Genomic DNA, 23,357 nt, shown 5'->3' with positions numbered 1-23,357 from the left:
TGCTTAGCTGGAAATAGGAAGAAATAGGGCTATGTTACCTATAATAGGCCAGATACACAATTAACCAAGACAGCAGGAAAAAACTAAATTGTCAGAACCAGAAAAATATACAATAATCAGAGACAAGGCTAGCTGGTTCAGGAATATAAAAAAAAATAAGGGTCAGGGACAAGGTCGGGTCAAAACCATAAAATCCACAATTATGCAAAGTAACATACTTAAGGGTCTGGAAACAACGAAAATATGCAACAACATTAAAAATGTGAGTTACATAGGCCCAGGCCTTTGCATCATTGATGCATGCATATAGGAAGAGGCAGGATGCAATCAGTTAACAAATTAGAAATATAAAAAGGCATGAAGGTCACTGCTCGCCTCATTTACGGTAAATTGTGGACAAAATGACGCAACCACGATCTAGTACAAATAGTAAGGCAAGCAAAACATGGCACCTGCGTCAGTATCTGAAGGAGATTCCTGTTTTTTACGCATGTGTCTAAGTGTAAATGAGTAAGATGTCACTGGCGCGTCATTCTTACAAAAGTCGTTTTCATGCAGGTACGTCAATGTTAGTTTACACCTAATTCTTGTACCAGAAATTGACACACTAGTGTTCTTCAAAAGAACATGCTTAAATGTATGTGGGCTGCTAAGAGAGCATGGATTTTCACATCAGCTGCTTTTTATTCAAGGTGGGCTAGGAGTACATAACCTGACATTCTGCTACAGTGTGGCACAATAGGTGCAGGCACTAAAGTGGAAGTTACCTAGAGGCAGGCCAGGGGGTCAAGGCCCAATAGGAGATCTGAGGCTCTCTCCTGCCAATCCATGAAGGGAAATGGAAACTGGTGATAACTGATCATTGGTCTGGAAGGGGTTTAAAAAATAAATAAATAAACTACTGCCATCCGCGGATAATAAGAAAAAAAGAAAAAGACAGAAAGGTGGGAGGCTTTAACATATTAATTGCTTAATTTACTGACCTTTTCTGCTGCTGCCATGGTTACCCAGGAACATGGTGGTAGGGGTACATTTAATTGAAAACTATTTTAACTTAGTTTTCTCGTTTTCTTTTTCTTTTATTATGTACAAAACTAATTATTTAGATTTTTAAGTTAGATTATTTTATGTGCTTTTCTTTCAGGTTGTTGCCGATCAGAGCTACAGCTGTGAAGGTCTTGGACTACAAAATGTTCCTAGTAGCATTCCTTTGACCACAGAAATTCTAGATTTCAGTTTCAATTCTCTTTATGCGCTTTATGATTCAACCTTCAGCAGACTAAGAAATCTGACATATTTAAATTTGGCAAGGTAACTCAGTTTTGTTTATTATACTCATTTCAGTTATTTACTAAAGTGAGAAAAGACTGGAATTCAAAGTGAATTTCAAATGTAAGGCCAAAGCTGAAGAGGATGGAAAAGTGGCAGTAGAGGGGGAGTAGGGGGGGGGTAGGGGTGGGAGGGGCGAGGGGGGTACAGGGGCTGTAGAAGAGGGCAGAGGCAGTATAATGGGGTCAGGGGCTGTAGAGGGAAATAGAGGGGCTGTAGAGGGGGACAGGGGCAGTAGAGGGGGCAGAGGCAGTATAGGGAAATAGAGTGGCTGTAGAGAGGGCACAAGGGCAGTATGGTGGGGGTCTGTAGAGGGGGCACAGGGGCAGTATGGTGGGGGTCTGTAGAGGGAAATAGAGGGGCAGTTGAGGGAAATAGAATGGCTGTAAAGAGGTGCTGCTAAAACAAAAAAAAGTTTGATTTAAAAAGATACATACTAAAATGCCTTCCACCCTCCCAGAGGCATACATTGGGCCAGGGAGGGGAGAACTTTATCCATGGTGGCTGGGTGGGACAGGCTGCACTGGAGGCTGAAGCTGCAGAGAGAGTTAGGGGAGTCTGGGACATCATCAGAGGATGGCTGACTTCACTGCCCTGCTCTATGCAGGCTGCAGGAAGACAGGTATGTTGACAAATCTGAGTCCCCAGCCAGAGGCAGGGGATTCAGATTTTTGCGCCCCCCCCCTACCCTGGCGCCCAAAGGCGGACGCCTGATGGACGCGCTGGCCATGATGTGTTTAGATAACACTGATCTGGAAATGTATATTTGGACAATATATGAACATCCTCTTCTGAAAAATCTGTAATCTTTTTCATTCAGCGAGTTATATAGGTAAAGCAATGGATATATTGGTACAAAACCAGAAGCTGACCAGGACCTAGAGTTGGTCAATTACGTCCATTGTTATCTACACAAGATCTGCATGCTAAGAACTATTCCATAGAAAAGCACTATTTATAAATCTAACTATTACTATTTTGCAGATGCAACATTAACTGGATATACGACTACGTGTTCCAAAGTAATATTCATCTCAAAACAATTATACTGATTGGAAATCCTGTGTTATACATTAAAGACTATGCATTTTCTGGAGCAATACCAGTAAGTCATCTGTTCTTGCAGCAAACATCATTAACAAATGTATCAAAAATCAAAGTGACAAATTTGAATGCTTTGGAAAATTTGAATTTTGGACACAATTTTATCTCTTCTGTGTGGCTACCGGACACTTTGCCAACAAGGAACCTACAAACTTTGGATTTTCGATTTAACGTCATAACAAAGATAACAACAAAAGATACAGAAATTTTAAAGAATATAAAAAACCTCAGTCTGTTATTGATAGGTAATAATATTGATTATATTGAACCAAATTCTTTCAATTCAAGTGTGTTGAATATTTTGGATTTGACAGCCTGTGGCCAGAATGCCAATTTGTCAGATCTTTTAGGTGGTTTAAATGGTTTAACTACCAATATTCTTAGAATTGGAACATTTGAAAACATGAAAAAGAAGTTTCCAGTCACTCCAAATACGTTACATGGTCTTTGCAATATTTCAGTAAATGAAGTAGATTTACAACATACACATTTTGATCAACTGTCACCCAATACATTCTTCTGTTTAAGCAAGGTTCAAAAGTTAGATTTGACAAACACCTGGATTGATTGCTTTCCTAAGTTTAATAATTCGCTAAGGGACCTCATACTGCATAAAAATGAATTCAACAGTCTTTGTGATATAAAAACAGAGAGTTTAACATTACTCACAAGCCTTCACGTACGGTACAACCAAAAAATGATAAGCATGGGAACAGGTTGTTTGAAAAATCTTCAATCTCTTCAATTTTTGGATTTAAGTCATAGTATTGAAGAAACGAAGGCCTGTTGTAGCAACCACTCTATGGGTCTTGTTGCCTTGAAGTATCTAAACCTCAGTTCCAATGGTAGACTTACCCTCTCACAACACTCCTTTCCAGATAGTGATAACCTGGAAGTCCTAGATTTTGCTTACACCCACATTTTCATTCCTGAGTCTTTTAGTCCATTTAGTAATTTGAAACTCCTAAAAGTACTAAATATGTCCCATAGCTATATTAATGGAAGTAATGATCACATCTTAGAGGGTCTTCATAATCTCAGCTACCTGAACCTCAAGAAATGTTCATTTTATTCTGGAGTTATCAAAGAAAGCAACCTCTTCAAACATGCAGTAAACTTGAAAGACCTAATATTGTCCTCCTGTGAAATAACCGCAATAGAGGAACACGCATTTTCAAATTTGAAAAAGCTCACTTACGTAGATCTAAGTCAAAATCAGCTATTGCAATTCAGTAGCAATGCCTTTGGAGACCTCAGTTACATCTACCTAAATTTTGCTTTTAATAGGATTACAATTATACCTTTTAATTTGGTGCACAACATTGGAAATCAAAGTATTATTAATTTAAGTCACAATCCACTTGATTGCTCGTGTTCCAATACCCAATTCATATCATGGTATATGGAAAACCTGAAGATGTTTGAGGATAATAGCAATACTGTGTGCTGGTCTCCTCAATCTGCAAATGGAACCATGCTTTCTATGTTAAAAATTAATTGTAAGACTTCATCTGGTGTCATATTTGTGATCATTCTAGCAGTAATAGTTGTGATCATTATTATAATAGTTGCTGTAAGGTATTATAGGAAGAAATTGTATTCTGTAATTTAAAAAAAATGACCATTTTCAACCATGCATTTTGTTGAGCCAACATCATTATCAAAAATATAAAACATCAAATTGACAAATTTGGATGCTTTGAAAATTTTTAAATTTGGGCACAATTTAAATCTTTGGGGCATAAAAGTCTGTATTTTGAGCATGCTCCATTGTACAGATTTGGAAAATGTTATTCCGCATTATACATCTTTATCCTACCGATTCTATTCTATATCCCCACTCTAAAATACATTATTTCTGTATGCTGTACCTGTGTACTTATATCAGAACTTTTTTTTTTCCTTACCTTGGTTTGAAGTTGTGCATTGGATGAAGCACAGAATTGTATTGAATTGTAGCTCAGCTAACTGTTCAATGCTTACCAAGTATCCAAAATATGGCAGGACAGTCTGTATTTCTGTTCCTGTCCCACTATTCCAGGTATGTCCAGGTCAGTTTCTCCAGAAAGCATAGCGTGAGCACATTATTACATTACAGACCATGCAGTAAGCTGCATGGCTGTAGCCATGTTCTCCGAATAGACTGCCCTTAGTGTGGCTGGCCAGATTTAGTGGTAGGCAGCTTGGCTTGCATGCCAGTGACACATGACATGTCACTGGCCCACCAATCCATGTTTTACTCACTAAGCTGGGATGTATGCAATCATGTATTAGCCAAAAGCAGATAACTGCACACAATTAGAGCCACCATAAACACTTGCAGACATTAAAATGAGACAAATCTTTAGGCCACCTACCATCCTTAAAGAATCCTCAGTCCAGTGTTTGAAACCAAGTATCTAATGCATACACACTAACACAGAGACATTTGTACATACACATATACATAGAAGCACTCATACTCTGGAAATTCTCCCTTGCTCACTGTTCACATAATGTCTGTAAGTAATACATGTGTGTTTAAAGTATGATGCATATAACGGTGTTTAATTATTGTTCGTTTCCATGAGTGGACCTGGTTGAGTTATTCATGTCTGTAATATAGTAAATGTGTAATGCATTATTTGAGCATACTATATAACAGACGTACTACTTAGTAGAGTTCGGAAAATCTCGGGAGCTATGTACCAACTGCCTGAGATCAAGTGGCATTTAATAAGGAGGTAGCAGCGATATGTCAAATACATGGAGGGCACATACTTGGCAACTTCGGTTATAGATAGATTGTGGAATGCCACAGTGTCCAGTAAAACAGACCACGCTTATTTACTAAAGGGATACTTTAAAGTTAATTTAAAATTTAAGCCAAACTGAAAGCAAAGCAGAATTTTTCCAGTTTGGCTATTCGACCCTAAATTTGAAATTCACTTTGAATTCTCACTTTGTGAATAACCCTGAGCGAGTTTAATCTACTTTCCAAAGTGGAATCTCTTTGTTCACACTTCTCATATTCCTTTCCCCTTTCCTTACCCTCAAGACTTCCTGTACTCCTCTCTGTTTGATATTTGACTAGACTTTATAAATCTATAAATGGTGCTCTTTCCTCCCATCTTTAATATCCTCCACTACTCTATAATTTTATTCTCCTCTATTCGTTCACTAATATTGTCACTTTTCCAATTCCTCACTCCCTTTTTCTGCCCATTTCTCCTCCTGGTTTTCCTGAACACATCATGCTATGCTGCCCAGCTTGCTTTATTTGTTGTAGCTCCTGGTGGTGCCCTTCTTGCCATTTCCAAGGGTCATCCTTCAGTCCCCATGAGTCTTACTCTACCCGTGCTACTCTGACATTAGTCCAAACACCTTCAACCTACAACCCAACCATGGTTACTATCAGGGCTATTCACTAAAGTGAGAATTCAAAGTGAAATGATTTTCAAATTTAAGGTCAGAGTAGAGTGGAAAGCTTAACTGCTTTTATTTTTACAGTTCAACTATTTTGACCTTAATTTTGAAACTCACTTGAATTCTCACTTCAGTGAATAAATCTGTATGAATATTACACTCATCACCACATGCAGCTTTAAGTACTCATCTTATTTTTTGAAAACTTAAAAAAACAAAACAATAACACATTAGCCAGGTCCTCTCTTTACCCACTATGACAGGTCACTCCATCCCTGGAGGTCCAGATGTGTGTGTAGTGAGCTTTGCATGCCTCTTATAAGAACATCCTGCTTTTTGTGCTCACTCCATTTCCTGCTCAGTTACGCAGACAGTAGGAAATTGCATATTCCAGCCATGGAACCAGATTGGTAAGAGCTTCAGGTATAGGCTGTATGCTTTCTATCACAGCATTCTAGTTAGCCAGTTTGCACAGATCTGCAGAGCAACCAGCAGTGCAAGTATGTATGAGTTTTGCAGCTGCACTCACAGTGGAGAACCCTGGGCTAGATCCATCCATGTGCTACCCAGAATTCCTTGCAACAGAGCACTGTTAAAGTGAGATTTCTGTGGGAAAAGCAAGTCCTATGGCTTGACTGGCGTGTGCATTTGTGTTTAGCAATGTATTAACTATCCACTTACTTCAGGTGGAAGGGGTTTTCATCCACTTTTTTTTTTCCCATGACAACTCTTTTGATATGTACTTTACAAGAAACGCCAAGCCTTCATAGCAAGCCAGTAACCAACATCATGATGAGGAGTTGCATTAACAACAAAACAGCTGTCCATGAGTGGTTCGCTGGCTTTGCTCTTCTTCCTGAGCTGTGTTTCAAAGATATTGTATACAGCAGACACAAACTCCATAGAATCCATGTATAAATTGGAATGATGAGGTTCTTTGTTGAGCTCATTTGCATACACCTACCCAAAACCCCTTGCAGTAGTGAGAGCACTGTTAAAGTCTGTGGGAAAAGCAAGTCTTATGGCTGACTGGTGTTTGTATTTGTGTTTAGTAATGTATTATATATATATATAATTTCCAACATGGAGTGCCTATTTAAACTATTTATTTGCTTTGTACAAAAGTTTATAAGGGCAATTATTTTATTTAAATAGTAAGATTTAAAACAGAAGATGTATAGCTAGAAAAGAAATGTAGGACTTAACATAACATTTATGCAAAGTTAAACGTAAAGGATACAAGTGTAAAAAGGATTTTACAGGAAAGTGCTATTTTTATCAATCCTATATATATATATATGATTAAGGCCATGTTCTCATCGGCCTGTCTTTCCATACTCCTCACCCTATCCTTTAACTGTATCTGTCTCTCATTATCTCATATCCATATCTTCTAATGACTCAACGTATTCCCTAACCCAGTCTACACACCCAAGAGAGCCATGTCCACTGTTTCAAACTGACCACAATCAATTCAAACAACCCTGCAGTTGATGTTCATACAGCTCCAATGTGCAACGTTTGACCTGCAAATGCTTTCCATCCAGCAAGTCCCTAAGGTGCATCTCTCACTGTCCCATGTTCTTCATACACACCTCAGACATCCACCTGTCTGAACACAAAGTCTGTGCTGCACAGCTCCCTACCATTTAAGTCTGTAAAGTATATCTCCCTTAACATTTATCCTGAAACAACAAATCTTAAAATCCTGACCCCATAACCATAGTACAAAAGTCATGGTGTAAACAGTGTTTCTTTAAAACAGAGCTGTCAATTCATGACCTTATTTTATGCGCCTTCCCCAAACTCCACCACTGTTCGGTGTCCCCTCATTGTGTTTAATATTTCTATTGGTAACAAATCAACTTTGTTTTTTCGATAGTTTGCAACACTGGATCCTTATTCAATGCTCCGCCATGTTGCTCGTTGTCCTTTGTGAACTGTTCTATATGGTTCTGGCCATAATAACGTAAACATTTTAGCTAAACCTCTGGCCATAAAAGGGCACATAAGAAGATCATCTTTCTTGATATAAACCCACATTCCAGAATCGGCAAAAGAGGTGTTTGGAAATGGAGGGGTGAACTCGCAAGACATTGGAGGAAAGGTGAGAATTGTGGGAAAATTATATTTGACAAAGGAAGTCCTCTAGATTGTAAGCTTGTTTGGGCCAGGTCCTCTTCACCTACTGTTCCCATACATCATACATGTTGTGTTAGAAATAAATGTTTGTCCTGTTCCCTATTGTACAGCACTGCTGTGTATATATGTTCTTGATGTATAAATATGACATAAGACAGTGGCACTTTATAAAAACAACGCTCTCAAGACCCAATGTTAGATGGTCTATTTGTAAATCACATATACTTTGCTTACAGATCAATATGTCTGCATAATAGACTATTGTGACTATGCCGCTATCAACGAATATATTGATTTTGTGATAAATCCAATACTTACAAACGGACAATAAATAGACAAACAATACCAACTCTAAACATTCATGCTGACTTTTTATTTTAATGTTAGGCTTTGCAGCTGTAATACGTATAAATACTTGTTTCAATATACAACAAATACGACATTCAGAAAGTTGATTTTTGTTTAGTTTTTTGATTTAAGTATTTTGTTTTATAGAAAGTTAAGACAGCAAACACTTTATTGCACAGATACGAAGCTGGTTTTTCTACAGCAGAAGTAACTACAAAAAAAGCACAGAATCTTAACAGGTACATAGGAGAGACTTAACAGTACACAAAGTCAATTGATATTTTTTTTTTGTACACATTAGTAAACACTTACAAACGAGTAGTACATTAACACATTAGGTACTTTGAGATTTCAACGTATTACAAGTATGACGTGAGTGACAATACACAAACACGGAAAGCTTTTTATTATGTCATTTTGTAAACCATTAACGAAGAACAAAAAAAAGACAGACACTGAAAATTATAAGCCCCTGTTTATCGTATATCCTAGTGAATTACTATTTGGTAAATCAGAAACTACTATGTTTTTTTGTGGGATTGGGGTGTAGCGTTACATTTCTAGATTATGTGTCACCAGTCAATCATTTGGGGGAAAATGAAAGGCCCCAAAATGGTCAATTTAAACTGAGGTCTCAAGACGTAAAGATGAACTCAGCTCCAGGCAATTCAAGAATTAACCTGTACACACGATCCACTTGCACGTAACTAACTCTGCTTTACAGAGGACCACTATCGTCACTCAGTTTGCTCTGTCAGCTGAAAATAACTTTCAATTGATGAAAACACTGCTAACAACATGCGAGTTGCATTCCTATTTGCCAAAAGATGAAGATCGGAAATTCCTTATACTGTGCAAAGAGAACAGCACTTCATAGTCTTTATTAAAGATCTCATTTTGCTCAGTTAAGTTAATAATTATCATCAAATGTTGTCAGAATAATTTAGAAACAATGAAAGAAAAAAGGAAAACGAGCTTTGCAAAATATAAAAAAGACACCTTTTTTTTTTTTTAGAGAGAGAGAGAGAAAAAAAGAGAAAAAGAAAGGACTTGTGTTTTGAAATTTATGAAGCTTTCTAAGCCTCTAAGAGGTGAGCAAAATGCACGTTCCTGGCAATCAAAGGGTTAATGCACTTAGAAAGATTGTGAAAACCAGTACAGCGTGCCAAGGATAGCAATCATTTTCTGTATAGTAAGGCCCCAGCTAAGTTTTACACAACAAATAAACCAGAGAGGTTAATGCAAATTTTATACAGATAAAAAAAATAAAATTAAACAAAAGACATTTCAAAATTAGATTCAAAAAATAAAACAAAAAGCGATAATTACAATATAAAAAGTAGTTTTCACTCTCATTTGTTAGCACATGTTATCTCACCTGGATACCAGGGCAACACAATGTACTCTTTAGAATAGGGTTTAGGAAATCAGCAATGATAGAATCTCCAAGACATTAATGTTTTAAGACATACTCCAAGCTAGGATACAGGTTAATTAACTGGCTCACCTTTTCTTTTCAAGTATAGATCTTTTCAAATTGCTGGATATATGGTACAAGAGTCATATCTCTAGTGCATACAAGGCTAATCCCTCCATCATTGAATTGAAATCAATGTGAGTGTTGTATTAAAAATGATTGCTCCAATATTTACTTCATTAGCAGGGCTGTGCAGTATCGAATGCCCATAGCAATAGTGCACTACATTTATTGGCTTTTACTTTGAAATATTTAATTTTGCATAATGAACACAAAAGCAGAAAAAAAAATGTAACAGTCTGTAGATTCTCTATTTAAAAAAAAATAATAATATATATATATATAACTGGTAATGGGTTACTTAGAAAGCGTTCTAAATATAATGAAAAAATAGTTCAGTAACAGCGGATATCTTTAAAAGGAATTATACCACTGATACCCAACAAATGTCTTGACATGATCGGGGTTTAAGTATGTTGCACATCATTAGCAGACTGAGAACCTTATTGGATAGACTGTTGAAATGTTTGCATATAGGGAAATAAAAATTAATTATATATACACGTGTGTGTATAATGTATTATTAATAGAGCAATCACCATGGAGTGTTTTTTCGGATTGCTCCATATTTGCCTAGAATAATCTTTATACAAAAAGGCTCAGTGTTAACCAGTAGAATTTCTCATTTCACCTTCATGAATTTGCAATGAACTTAATACCAGGAAACATAGCAGAACCTCAATGCCATCTTACAGTAGTCACAGCATTGCCATTATACATATACACACTGATGTAAAACTGGGATTTAATTACAACAACATAAAGAACTAAAGTGTGCAGCCTCTCAGATTAAGTTCTGTTTTATGTGCCAACATTCAAAAACCTATAACATTCATAAAACATTGTTTTTGTTCGTTTAATTATATTTACTGGTGGGTGTTTTGCTTAATTTTTTTTTTTTTTTAAAGAAAACAAATAAAATGGTGAATTTCAGCAGCAAACTGTATATTCTACATTCAACACAAAATACAACTTTTTTTTTTTTTCTACACAGACCTTTCCCCCTCCCCGCCTACCCCCCCATAGCCCTTTCCCGCTCCTTACTGCATTGGGTATTTTTTTTTTTATGTCACCTGCTTATTTCAGCACCCGGACAATTTACAGATGGCAGTGAGGAAAAAGTAAAGGAAAAATGAAACCCCTTTATACTCCATGTTTCATCCTAAAATTGTCACACGACAGAAACGATGCATGAAAACATAACACAGTGCTGGTTTCTGACATTAGTCTGGATCTAGCAGCTACTACAGTAAGGAGGTCTTATCACTATTGACCACATTGGCAGATTATGAAGTCTTTTGGTTAGAGTTAGTCTGTGATGGGTCCTTTCCTCTTTTCTGTCCTTTACTGTCTCTGTCAGAGGAAAGTGCACCGGGATTATCAAGTAGTGGTGCTGGTGATTTGGGAAAGTTTTTTGTTGTATTTTTCCTAACGGGAGACAAAGGTGGATCTCTTCGATTTGCCACTGTATTTACAGTATTTGTAACAAGGCAGGGGTGTTTTTCTGAAGCAGATTTAGTGGGTACATTGTCTTCCTTTGATAAGGCATTTGCTTTGCTAGAGGATAGAGGAACATCTTTCTTAGACTTGCTACTCATAGTCGGGTTTTGCTCATTATCTTTACAAGTGCTTACAGAACATTCAAAAGAACGTGTTTTAGGTGATAAACCTTCAACGTTGTGCAAAGTTTTAGCTATAGGCAAAGAAGAACCACTGTTATCTGCTTCACTTGGCACCTTTCTGACCTCCATTTCTCTTCTTATAAAGTCTGTAGATATACCAAGTTTTGGCTTTTCGACAGTCACTTCCTTGGTATCTCTTTTTGTAACATTGCAACTAAACTTAGTTTCCCCATTGTCTTTTAGGGCATAAAGTGCTTCAGTGCATTTGTTTTGCTGTGCTTTATCTTTAGCATACATTCCAGGTTCCATGTTTTCCAGAGATGATCGGCTCTGAATACAGCCTTTAGTTGCCATGACACGAGCAAGCTTGGGATGTTGACTCGTTTTTTCTTTTAAGTGAGATTTTGCAGAGCATTCATTGGGTTTAAATGTGTTGGGACAAAAGTGACTATCTGAATTTGGTATTGGACTTCCATTAGAAAAACTTTCATGGGCAGTCACACCAGGGATACTTTTTGCACTTCCACTAGAAACGGAACAAGCACCACTTCTTTCTGTTTTAGTGGATTCTTTAATTTGTGAATGGGAACACAAATTTATACCAGCAACATTCTCAAGATTAACAGATCCCATGACTTGCTGAATACTTGATTCTTTCTTTTTCAGGTTGAGATTTTGTATGGATGAAAGCTTGTCCAACTGGGTTGCTTTGAAGTGACTAGATTTACTCTCAATTCCCATTTTTGATTTATTGATACAGTCATCCAGTTGCATACGAGCAGACCGATGTTGTTCTTTTATGAGTGTAGTGGATTTTATTTTTATTTCGTCTGTGTCAGAAGAGTACATACTTTTAGCGGCAGCCTGTGGCTTTGCAATGGATGGTATGATTTCTTTACTAACTGGCAGATGAGCTTGCTTCTTCTCCAATACACCTGAACAATTTTTTTGCTGAAGGGTAATTTCTTGTAATGTTGTACCTTGCACACTGCAGAAAGTAGGTGATGGATTGATTTTTGTATTGGATGGTTTTTCACCTAAATGCTCAAAAAGTGTGGAAAGTTCTGCATTCCTTCCTGTTGCCAGCTTAGCCTTACCTATGCTTTGGTTATTCTCTGGCTTCAGTTTTGTTGACTGCGCTTTTACTTGTTCTGCCTTGCTCAGTGCAGACATTAATTTTTCACAGTTACTAGAATTTGTCAAAGTAGTTCTAACATTATCCTCACAGGGTTCCCTGGGTGACTCTGTCCTTTCACAAATGGGTTTAGTAAATCTTTGCTCAAATGAAGATTTGACAGAGGTCATGTCCTGATTTTTCATCTCTTGTCTATTACCTTTCACAAAAGCCTCTGATGCATTTGCCACTGAATATCTTACTGTGGATTGAGCAGCTCCCAATGTGTGACTTTGAACAGAGTTTGCAACCTCAGCAACAGTGTCTTTCCCTTTGGATCCCAAAGCCTCATTTTGACAATTCTCAATGGCACTAAAATCAGCTCGCGACGATCCATTTGGCTTTTCCTTAATGGATCCCTGGTGCACAGAATGCTGGCTTAGGCAGTTTGAACTTGATTTCCCAAATATTAATGTACTTTTATTATCTGGCTTCCGAGAACCTTCAGGATTTGAAGTAACACTTGATTCTACAGTTTTTGGATTTTGGTAACACTTTTTGTCTAATGGTGTACAGTCAGATTCCAGTTTTGAAACTTTTGGTCCTGATAGTAATGCTATGTCTAAAGTACCTTCAATTGGTTTCAAAGAAGATACTGACCTGGTTTCCATTTTAAATTCAGAAGGACTTTTTCGTACAGAAGTCTCAGAGGCTGTGACAGGTGACTTGTCATTATTTTCAGATCTGATCGTAGAGGCTTTTAGTGGTGTACAAGAAATAGGTATACTCTGAGTAATAGGAATGCAAGCTCTATTATCAAGAGATGTCATTGAATCGGTGTGCAAAAATGCAGGTTTTATTTGTGAGACTGGGCAAAGACTCCCATCCTTCTCTTCAAATGATTTTTTCTTTCTAAAATAATCAATGCTAGTTGATTTTTCTAAGCTTTCATCCTTTAATATCCTGTCGGATAAATGAGGAAGCTTTTCTTGGAGAGAACACGAAGCAGGGTTTTTCTTTAGTTCATATGATATGTGAGCAGTTTCAGGTGGCTGTGCCCCATGGCAGAATTGCTGAGCCTCTAAAGAAATGTTGGCACCATTAGCTCGTGAATTTATACCCTTACAGTAAGCATCTTTATACAGAATGCCTCCAGACCAACTCTCATAAGCAGAACCTTTACTCTCCGATATACTTGATCTCTTTAATGGATTTGCATGTTCTCTTTGTTCTTTCTCCTCCTGTCCCAACAAGTTTGCATTACTTAGATCATTATGCAAATCAAGAATTATGTTTTGTTTTAAAATAGAATCTTGCCTTTCCAACATATCTTGTTTCTTCATTACTATTTTGGTCTTCAGTTTCTCTTTGTCTAGATCATCTATTGACTCTTGTTGTCCTAATTTTCTTGACACTGGACGTTTCAGGCAACCTTGCTCTACAGGTCTAACCCTTGTTGAGGAAGGAGCATCACATGTAACCTCTTCTAAGCTTTGCAGAATTACATCCCTTTGTGGTGATGGTTTGTGATTGTGGTTTTCTTCCTTGGATATATCGAAATTGTGCTTGCGAGGACATAAGTGCTTTTTTTCACAACAGTATGATGGTGATAGTTTTTCTTCTGACTGTACTCTCTTTAACAAAGGAGACCTTGGTGGTTCAGCACTTTTAGGCCGGACAACATGTCTTACAATTGTTGGTGGAGAGTGCATTTTGGCAGGAATGTTTGGGGTTGCTTTTGAAGTTCCCAATGAATTCCCAGACAAAGGAGAAGGAGACCTCTGAGGCGATGGAGGCTGAGGTGTTGGGGATGGTGTTCTTGCCAAAGGGGAAAGTGGTATGCTGCCAGCAGATTTTCGTCGTCCAGACCTGTATCTTTGTCCACCAATTTTAGGACCCAAGCCATGAAGAGTGCTTGGCCTTATGTGGCCAGAACCCGCTGGGGAATTTGGAGCACTAGAACTTGGGGAACTGCTCTGTGAAGAATTTGCACCTAAAAGAAAGTAAACATAGCAAAATATATATATATATATACATATTATAAAGGAAAACAAAACTACCACCTGCCAAAGCTGTGTTTGTGTCTAAAGCTTCTGTGTTATTTTTGTCGACTAATAATTTTAGTCAAATTTTAGTCGACTAAACGTTTTAAGATTTAGTTGACTAAAACTAGACTTAAAATAAAACAATTCAAGTGACTAAAATATGACTAAAACTAAAATGCCATTTTGGTCAAAAAACTATGACTAAAACTAAATTGAAATTTGCACAAAGAATGAACACTGTTACAAATACATTAATAAACTCTCTGAACGGTTCTAATCCTTTTGAGAACCTGTTGGTCAATTCATTTAACCCCTTAAGGACACATGGCATGTGTGACATGTCATGATTCCCTTTTATTCCAGAAGTTTGGTCCTTAAGGGGTTAAAAGGACAATGTAGGCAAAAAACAGAACACATGTTTGAAAATCACAATGAGCATCCTGCTCATTCGACTAGGGCCTTCATTAACCTATTGATCCTGACAAAATTTGTAATAGTTTGTCTAATATGTTGTTAAACTCCCCCAGGTCTATTATTGTAAAGTGCTGTGGTACATGTTGATGCTATATAAATGCTAATAATAGGAATGATACAGATTTGCTATATTTCATGCCCAAAAAAACATAATTCCACTAACATTTCCCCTTGTTTCAACAGGAAGTGTAAAACCAGCAGGAGGAACACAGTAGTGCACTTTGTCATAAGAACCTGCTCTTGTATTATTATTATTACTGGTATTTATATAGCTCCAGCATAACCTGTAGCAGTATTTATATAGCGCCAGCATAGTCCGTAGCACTTTACAATATTATCAAAGGGGGAGATTTAATAATAAATGAGACAATTACAAAAACTTACAGGAACAATAGGTTGAAGAGGGCCCTGCTCAAAACAGCTTACAGTCTATAGGAGGTGAGGCATAAAACCCAACAGGACAGGAGGTCGCAATCAAACAAGGTGGAGTGAAGCAGAGAGAGGAGAGAATAGAGCGCTGCCCTTTAGGAGAGAGCAAGGGACAGGTATGTGAGTTAGAGGTTACTCTGGGAGGCCATAAGCTTTCCTAAAGAGATGGGTTTTGAGGCACTTTTTAAATGATTGAAGATTAGGGGAGAGCTTGATGGTCGTAGGCAGGCCATTCCAAAGAAAATCCGCAAGAAGTCCTACAAGCGTGAGTTGGCTGTACAGGTGCGAGTAGCGGACAGGAGAAGGTCCCGGGAAGAGCGAAGAGACCAAGAAGGTGCAAACCTGCGGATCATTGAAGAGATATAGGAGGAGCTAGAATTGGTCAGTGCTTTATAGGTGTGGATAAGTACCTTGTATTGACTCCTATAAGATACAGGAAGCCAATGTAAGGACTGACAGAAGGGAGAGGTGTGAGAGGAGCAACAGGAGAGGAAAATCAGTCAAGCTGCAAAATTCATTACAGACTGTAGCGGGGCAATAGGACTTGTGGGAAGACCTATTAGGAGAGAGTTACAATAATTCATGCGAGAGATTACTAGAGCATGGACAAGCTCCTTAGTAGCATCTTGTGTAAGAAAGGGGCAGGTGCGGGCTATGTTTTTAAGGCTGAATCTACAGGATTTGGTAACAGACTTGATGTGAGGCTCAATTGTGAGGCCAGAATCAAATATAACGCCAAGACAACGCGCTTGCAAGGATGGACTTATGTGGGTACCACTAACTTGAAGGGAGAGCAAAAGAGGGGGATCAGTATTAGGAGGAGGAAAGACAAGGAGTTCAGTTTTAGAGAGATTGAGTTTCAAAAAGTGGGAGGACATCCAATCAGAGATGGAAGAAAGGCAAGCAGTGACCTGTTGCAGGACGGCAGAGGAGAATTCTAGGGAGGAGAGGTATATCCGAGTGTCATCAGCGTACAGGTGGTATTGGAATCCAAATTAGGTAATAAGTTTACCAAGCGAGGCCGTATAAAGAGAATGCAAAATAAGGGTGCAACCAGCACCCCCCTGGAATCCCACATACTACTGAATATGTAGAGAGCAGTGAAAATATAAATCCAATCATAAACTCACCCGATGGGAAATCTGGTGTAGAACGACAACTTGGAGTAGGTGATCTAGGAGACACACTATGGGTAGGTGATGCAGGCAAACTTTCCCCTGAGGACAGTGATCTATTTAAGCAGGAAAAGCTTCGGCTGGTATGAAGGAGCGAAGATGGTTGCTTCGTCAGTTTTTTGATGAAAGACCTCCTCCTGCAGAACCAATATAAAGTAAATGCAAATATAGGGAAATATTTCCTGTGTATGTATTTTCCATTTTTTTTTTATTGTACAAAACAATTGTGAGTTTTTGACAAAAAAAGATAAATATAATACCATAAATTAAAAAATAAATAAATAAATTATATTGCCATAATTCTCTGAGAATACCCTAAAGGACACGGGCAGACACCATGCATTTCTCCAGGTACCCTCAACAAAGGAGCACTAAAATGCAGCCTTTTAAAGCAAAATATGGGTTGTAATACAGAAGAACCAATATATAAAAAAAATGTGCCTTCAAAAAACCTTGCTATGCATTAATGTGTTGGTGGTTTGTTAAGCTCACACGTTAGCATGCCTAATTTTCAGCCTAGTCTTACTATCCTGCAAATGCTTATATATGCAATATATGTATAAAAATCACAAATCTGCAGTGATGTTACTACAGCAAAGGATTCTGGGTGGGCATATGCAAATTAGTTCAACAAAATCACATTTTTGCCTCATTCCATTTTAAACATGGATTTCTTTGAGTCTGTGTTTACGGTATACAACAGCTTTGAAACACAACCTCATGCTGATGATTTGCAGTAACAATGAAACAGCTGTCCATGAGTGGTTCACTGGCTTTGTATCTTTTCCCAAGTTGTGTTTCAAAGCTGTTGTATACAGCAAACACAGACTCAAAGGAATCCATGTTTAAAATGGAACGAGGCAAAAATGTGATTCTTTGTTAAACTCATTTGCATATGCCCACCCAGAATCCTTTGCGGTTGTAACATCACTGCAGATTTGTGATTTCTGTGGGAAAAGCAAGTCTTATGGCTTGACTGGTGTGCAGATTTTTGTTTAACATTGTATTAACTATATACATACATACATACATACATCTACTCTGAGAAGACCGAACACATACTAAGAACATTTATTGGAGTTTTCAATGCAAGATAAATTAGGAGTACAGACCCTTACAGGGTATTCAAGCTCCAAACAAGTCGCAAAGCCTTAATTTAATAATAAACTACAGGCATGATGGGGGTCAAGACCAGTAAGGAGAAACAAGTCGCGAAGCCTTAATTTAATAATAAACGACAGGCATGATGGGGGTCAAGACCAGTGAGAAGAAAAATCATCTCAGAATATGATTAACAATAAAGCTAGCATGCAGCTCAGTATAAAAAACTTTTTCATTGTGAAAAAAAGACTAAGGCCTCATTTAATAATGTTAGACAAGTTTTTCAAATTATTTAATATAATTGAATAAACCTTTAAACTAATTTAATATTCTGAAAAATATTAGAATTTTATAATCTTTTGATATTTTAACATATTTTAAAAGTTTATCCAATGATATAACATTATTTAAAAAAACTCACCCAACAATATTAAAATCAAAGCCTAGGTTTGTTGGAAAAAAGTCAAAACCATTAGTTTTTATTCTCACCGTTCTATATTCTCCTTCTTCTTGGTTTTCTTACTGCGTCTAACCATTCTGCTTCTGTAGCTATTTCGTCTTGCAGGACCAGTTTTGATTGATGTATTCTCAAAGCCAGTCGTGGTGATTGCTACCTTATTCGCACTCTGTTTAAAAAAATATAAAAAAAATTAAAATATACAGCTAAATCTTCTTAATTCCTGTTCTATTTACTTTACTGAGAGGGTAGTGGATGCATGGAATAGCCTTCCAGCTGAAGTGGTAGAGGTTAACACAGTAAAGGAGTTTAAGCATGCGTGGGATAGGCATAAGGCTATCCTAACTATAAGATAATGCCAGGGACTAATGAAAGTATTTAGAAAATTGGGCAGACTAGATGGGCCGAATGGTTCTTATCTGCCGTCACATTCTATGTTTCTATTTTACCTGTGACATTACATATATTGACTTTCAAACTATGAATGAAGAGTTTCACAATGTAATTATTCATATATATATCCATGTTTAAAAGTATATGTTGCTTACTTTTAGAAGAAGTTCTATAACCTCTGTGTGAACAAGCCCATGAACTGGCTCGCCATTAATGTGCGTAATAAGGTCACCAGCCTTAAGACCTGCTTGATAGGCAGGGCTTCCTTCTTCCACACTCTGTGGGAAAAAGAGCATATTAACATACAAAGAACAAAGCAAAATGTAAAGGAACAAAGATAAAGTAGCCACAATATTCTGATTCAAATGTAAAAAAAATAAAAAAGTAAAAAGTTCACTAAAACAACTACTTTGGATTTAAATGTTAATGATATGTTCCACTCTGATTAAATAATGAATTTTGGGTTCTGAAGTAATTTTACTAATAAATAAAAAAATAATATATTGTTTAAGATTTAATTATGAATAAGTGGTATCACTGGATGAGGATTTTTATATTTTTATGTGCATGCCTAGAGCCTGTTATGTAAACAGTGTCATTCAATTGAGGCTTCTTCCCTCCACAAAGAAGACTATATTCCAGTTGTGTAGAATAGATCCCCTCCAAAATCGAAAGACAAACAGAAACGGTTGTAATTTACCCAGACGATGTGATGAACTGTGTAGACATCACTGTCACCCACAAACACTCGGATGGCCTGAAGAGTGAAACCAAACTTCTTTCCAGAACTCTGAATGATGATTGGCTGCCTCGGACAGAAAGAGGAAGAGGAGATGGAGGAGTCGCGACTGGGAGATGAATCTCTTGAGGAGGGGTCTGAAGACAAGGACAGTGGAGATATAGGACTTCCCAATGGAGAAACGCTATAAACGTCTGAAAAAATAAAATGCAAATAGTTTTTCTCTTTGAAATACTAAGCTATAGAAAAAAAAATATATATATTATATGTTAAAGAAAATAAGGTACAGACACAAAGTAACATGAGAAAGCAAGCAATGCCAAGAAATTCAAAATGCTACAAAAAAAACAAAACAAAAAAAAACACCATGCAGAATACACTGAAAAGTGATCATGGTTGGAGAGCAAACTATCATTGTAATCCAACAGATTGGATATGTCATTCCTAAATCCCCAAAATACTTATAATGAAACAGTGTAGCTCTTTGCTATATTTAAGACAGATCTAAAATATCAGAGCATTATTGAAGCCAGTTGCCAGAGCGAAAAACTACCTTACTAACATTTTGATTGATTATATAAAAATAAAATAGAATTTGATAGGAGAAAAGGGTGTGGCCAACCTAATGTTCCTAATTGTGGTCTATTTTTTTTCTTCTACTGATAAAACCTAAAAGCTGTCTGGTCACTCACGGAGAACTGAAAACACAGAGGTCTATAATGATTTCCATTCCTACCATCAAAAAAATGGTCTCCAACTACATGGTGTCTCTAGATGTACAGCAAATCCAATGGGAAAGGCCACAGGTGGCTTTAATGGAAATACCAAAACCTAGAATAGTCAGTATCTGCTGACGTAAGGGGCATTCCAAATGGAGTTGAGACTAGATGTTTTCTAACCACACTTTACTGAGTAGATGCACTCTTCTTGATTTCCCCACTGGAAGTCATGCATTTTTAGTCAGCGAATCAAGAAGTAGTGATGGTCTTTCAAGATTCATTTGAGAAGCACTCTTGTTAAAAAAAAATATAGTACAGAGAAAATAGAACATAAACACATATATAAGGAGCTGGCTTGCAAAAATGTGAAAATTAAGTATTTAGGTGTACTTCATCATCATGCTTAAGTCTACTAAAAAGACTGGAACCAAGTCAAATATTCTCCAGTACAGTACACACCTGAGGACTAGAATGCAAGTTATATCTCCCTGCAGAGAGGCAGGTTTAGGATTTGTCAAGCAGCGATGTCACGTAATGCGGATAAAAACTAAAATAAACACCTTAGACTGAAATCTGACCTTGCTGGGTTACCAAAGTTGGCATGTAAACTGTTGATATTACTTTCTTACAACACGCAACTAAAAATACATTTAAAGCTAAAATTAGTTCAGTGATGCATTAACTGACACCTGTGTGTTTGCAGCTTTGACCTTTCATAATTTTTTTTTTTAGTCCTCAAACCTCCATCTTCCCATAAATTATCTGCCGTCAGTACCAACACTACATCTATTGGGACACTTGAGTTTTATCATAGTCTGTGTACACATCCATCAACATTAGGATGAACAAGCAACACTTCCATACACTAGTCATATTGCACTCACTCCATTAGCCACCATCAACCGCATCAATCCCCTCTCATTAGCAATCCCAAACCCCTCCCTTTCATCCTCCACTGCATTTTATAAAACAGTCAACCTTCTGTGCATAAAACACAGTTCACCATTCTGTATAAGCGTGCCCTCTCTCTCTCCCTATATATATATATATATATATATATATATATATATATATATATATATATATATATATATATAAAAGGGCTGCACTCACCTAATCATGCATACATCATGGGGTGCTGCTGGGGCCAATATATACAACATAAAAAATACACAATTCAGTGCACTCGCTTATTCACTAAACAATGATTTCAAATCTCACAGATTGTAATAGTTTTACCTCCTGGGACGGCTTTATAGGATCCTGGAATGAGGCACCTGTGACAGGGAGGCTGCTAGAGTAGGACCTACCAAGAATGGGGTACATTGACATTGTGGCAGGCTTATGCAATATTTGATCATATAATGTAACTAAACCCCCATTATCTTTTGCCTAGGTGAGGTGTTTTTTAATAAAACTATTACATTCTGTGAGATTTGAAATAATTATTTTGTGATATAGCAAGTGTGCTGGATTGTGTGTTTAGATCTATATTTATTTACAAACAATACCAATAAGAACAAGAATAGTGATTAAACACAACTATGATAGGTGGTATAGATACACATACTTGCTAACTTAGAGTATCTAGAGAAAAAAACACTCTATATACAAAAGCACACGTAAACAATCGAATTGTTCTATTTAATGCCATATGTAGATATTTTGTATTTTGGGTAATTGAAATTGGTGTGTTGCCATAACCAAAAAGGTAGATAAGAGACATTATTGATAAACTAAAAAAATACACTATCCTCCTGACAAACAAGATTCTAAATCATACCACAGGCTCTCTTTTGAACTTAAAACTTTTCCAGGGTCTTTTCTAACCTATTCAGAACATTTAGTTCAAATGCCAACACAGATTAATAAAGCAAAAGTCACAGTTCCTGTAATGTAGTGATGAATAATGAATAAGATGTAAGATCATATTTAATATTTAGTAATGTTTTTAAAAAGTTGATCAAATGGATATATTTCTGGGAAGATGTATTACCATACCATTTTTCTCCATATAACACAATATATGATGAAAGGATAGAATTTAATTTCTAACAAGCAATTTTTTTGCTAAACTGCAAATGACGGTATTTGTACAGGTTAACATATACACATTCATACATATATATACACACACACATACAATGAACCTGCACTCCAGGGTATGATCCAAGATGCCTAGTGCTGATCCGCAGACAGTATACAAAGCACAAAAATGATCGCACTCCAAGGACTTTTTTTGAAGATAACAATAAAAATGTACTTTTACTTAGCTTCTGGCAAGTAAGAAGGTCAACATTTCAGCTTTTGAACAAAACTTTAATTTGTCCTGATGAAAGATTAGTACAAAAACAGACACATCGATATTTTTACCTGCTGGAAGCTGAATAATTTTTTATTTATTTTTAATCTCTAAAAGTCCTTGGAGTGTGATCACTTTTGCGCTTTGTATATTATTATTATACTTCAGTATAATATTATTATTATTATACACACACACACACTCTTTTTCTGTTTCTCCATCTTCAACACAAAAATAAATAATGTGATTAACGTTTATCCAATCTTGGCCCAAGTTCTCCTTGTCCCATAGTTTCTTAGTTTCTGTCTTCCTGGTCAGATCCTTACACTGTGATTGGTGTCATCCATTGCAATAACTAAATGTAACTACAGGAAAGTAGCACCAGAACTCCTAGTTCCTACTCCAGTAGAAGCGCCTACCGTTACTGAATACTGAAAGCACAAACAGGCAGATGCGAATGTTTTAAAGTAATATGTATTAAAGAAAGCTTGAATTGTATGACGAATGAGTCACAAATGGAGAGAAGGTCATGCAATGTCATTAAGTATCATGCTGCATATATTATTTCTACCTCCGGGGATCATAAGAGAGAGAGCGCTAGCAGAGATGGACTTAGTGACTTTTCCAGACATGTTCTGTTTCTCTGTGTTTTCTAATCGCTGACGCACCATAAGAGAAGTTGTTTCATTGGAGGGCTTTGAGGAATTATCTGTACTGTCCACACTCTCGCTTCTTCCATTTATCTGATCTAAGTGCTCTGAAAAACTACTCACTGTACAAGGAAGAAAGTACAGACATATTAAAACAACTGCTGCTTGAAAGAATATATCTGTTCTATTCTTCATATCCGGAACGCTGCTACTGGCAGTGTCAGAAATACAGAAGATTTTCAGTAAAAGCTACTGTAACACATAGGTAGGTG

The 23,357-nt window shown here is 37.0% G+C and overlaps 2 protein-coding genes across 6 annotated transcripts in view; one reads left to right on the top strand and one right to left on the bottom strand.

Annotated features, from left to right (window-relative positions):
* Window positions 1–4,788, top strand: part of CD180 (CD180 molecule) — a 47,563-nt gene extending 42,775 nt beyond the window's left edge. Inside the window, exons 2-3 of the mRNA XM_063456922.1 lie at window positions 1,145–1,311; window positions 2,314–4,788. Of these exons, the coding sequence (XP_063312992.1) occupies window positions 1,145–1,311; window positions 2,314–4,045 (1,899 nt within the window). The 3' untranslated portion in view covers window positions 4,046–4,788. The remainder of the gene's footprint in view (window positions 1–1,144; window positions 1,312–2,313) is intronic.
* Window positions 4,789–10,856: 6,068 nt separating this feature from the next.
* Window positions 10,857–23,357, bottom strand: part of MAST4 (microtubule associated serine/threonine kinase family member 4) — a 503,913-nt gene continuing 491,412 nt past the window's right edge. For 3 of the 5 annotated variants that reach the window (XM_063454086.1, XM_063454084.1, XM_063454085.1), the window contains 6 exons: window positions 23,007–23,207; window positions 19,376–19,608; window positions 18,831–18,953; window positions 18,315–18,451; window positions 16,680–16,861; window positions 10,859–14,594 (listed from right to left, as the gene is read on the bottom strand). In XM_063454086.1, coding sequence (XP_063310156.1) covers window positions 11,152–14,594; window positions 16,680–16,861; window positions 18,315–18,451; window positions 18,831–18,953; window positions 19,376–19,608; window positions 23,007–23,207 — 4,319 coding nt within the window. In that variant the 3' untranslated portion in view covers window positions 10,859–11,151. Of the gene's footprint in view, window positions 14,595–16,679; window positions 16,862–18,314; window positions 18,452–18,830; window positions 18,954–19,375; window positions 19,609–23,006; window positions 23,208–23,357 lie in introns of all 5 variants that reach the window. The other 2 variants (XM_063454083.1, XM_063454087.1) reach the window with 2 other exon arrangements.

This window comes from Pelobates fuscus, chromosome 5, assembly GCF_036172605.1.
Source record: "Pelobates fuscus isolate aPelFus1 chromosome 5, aPelFus1.pri, whole genome shotgun sequence".
NCBI classification, from domain to species: Eukaryota; Metazoa; Chordata; class Amphibia; order Anura; family Pelobatidae; genus Pelobates; species Pelobates fuscus.
The sequence above is the reverse complement of the archived record's forward strand: the minus strand, read 5'-3'. Positions and strand labels throughout refer to the sequence as shown.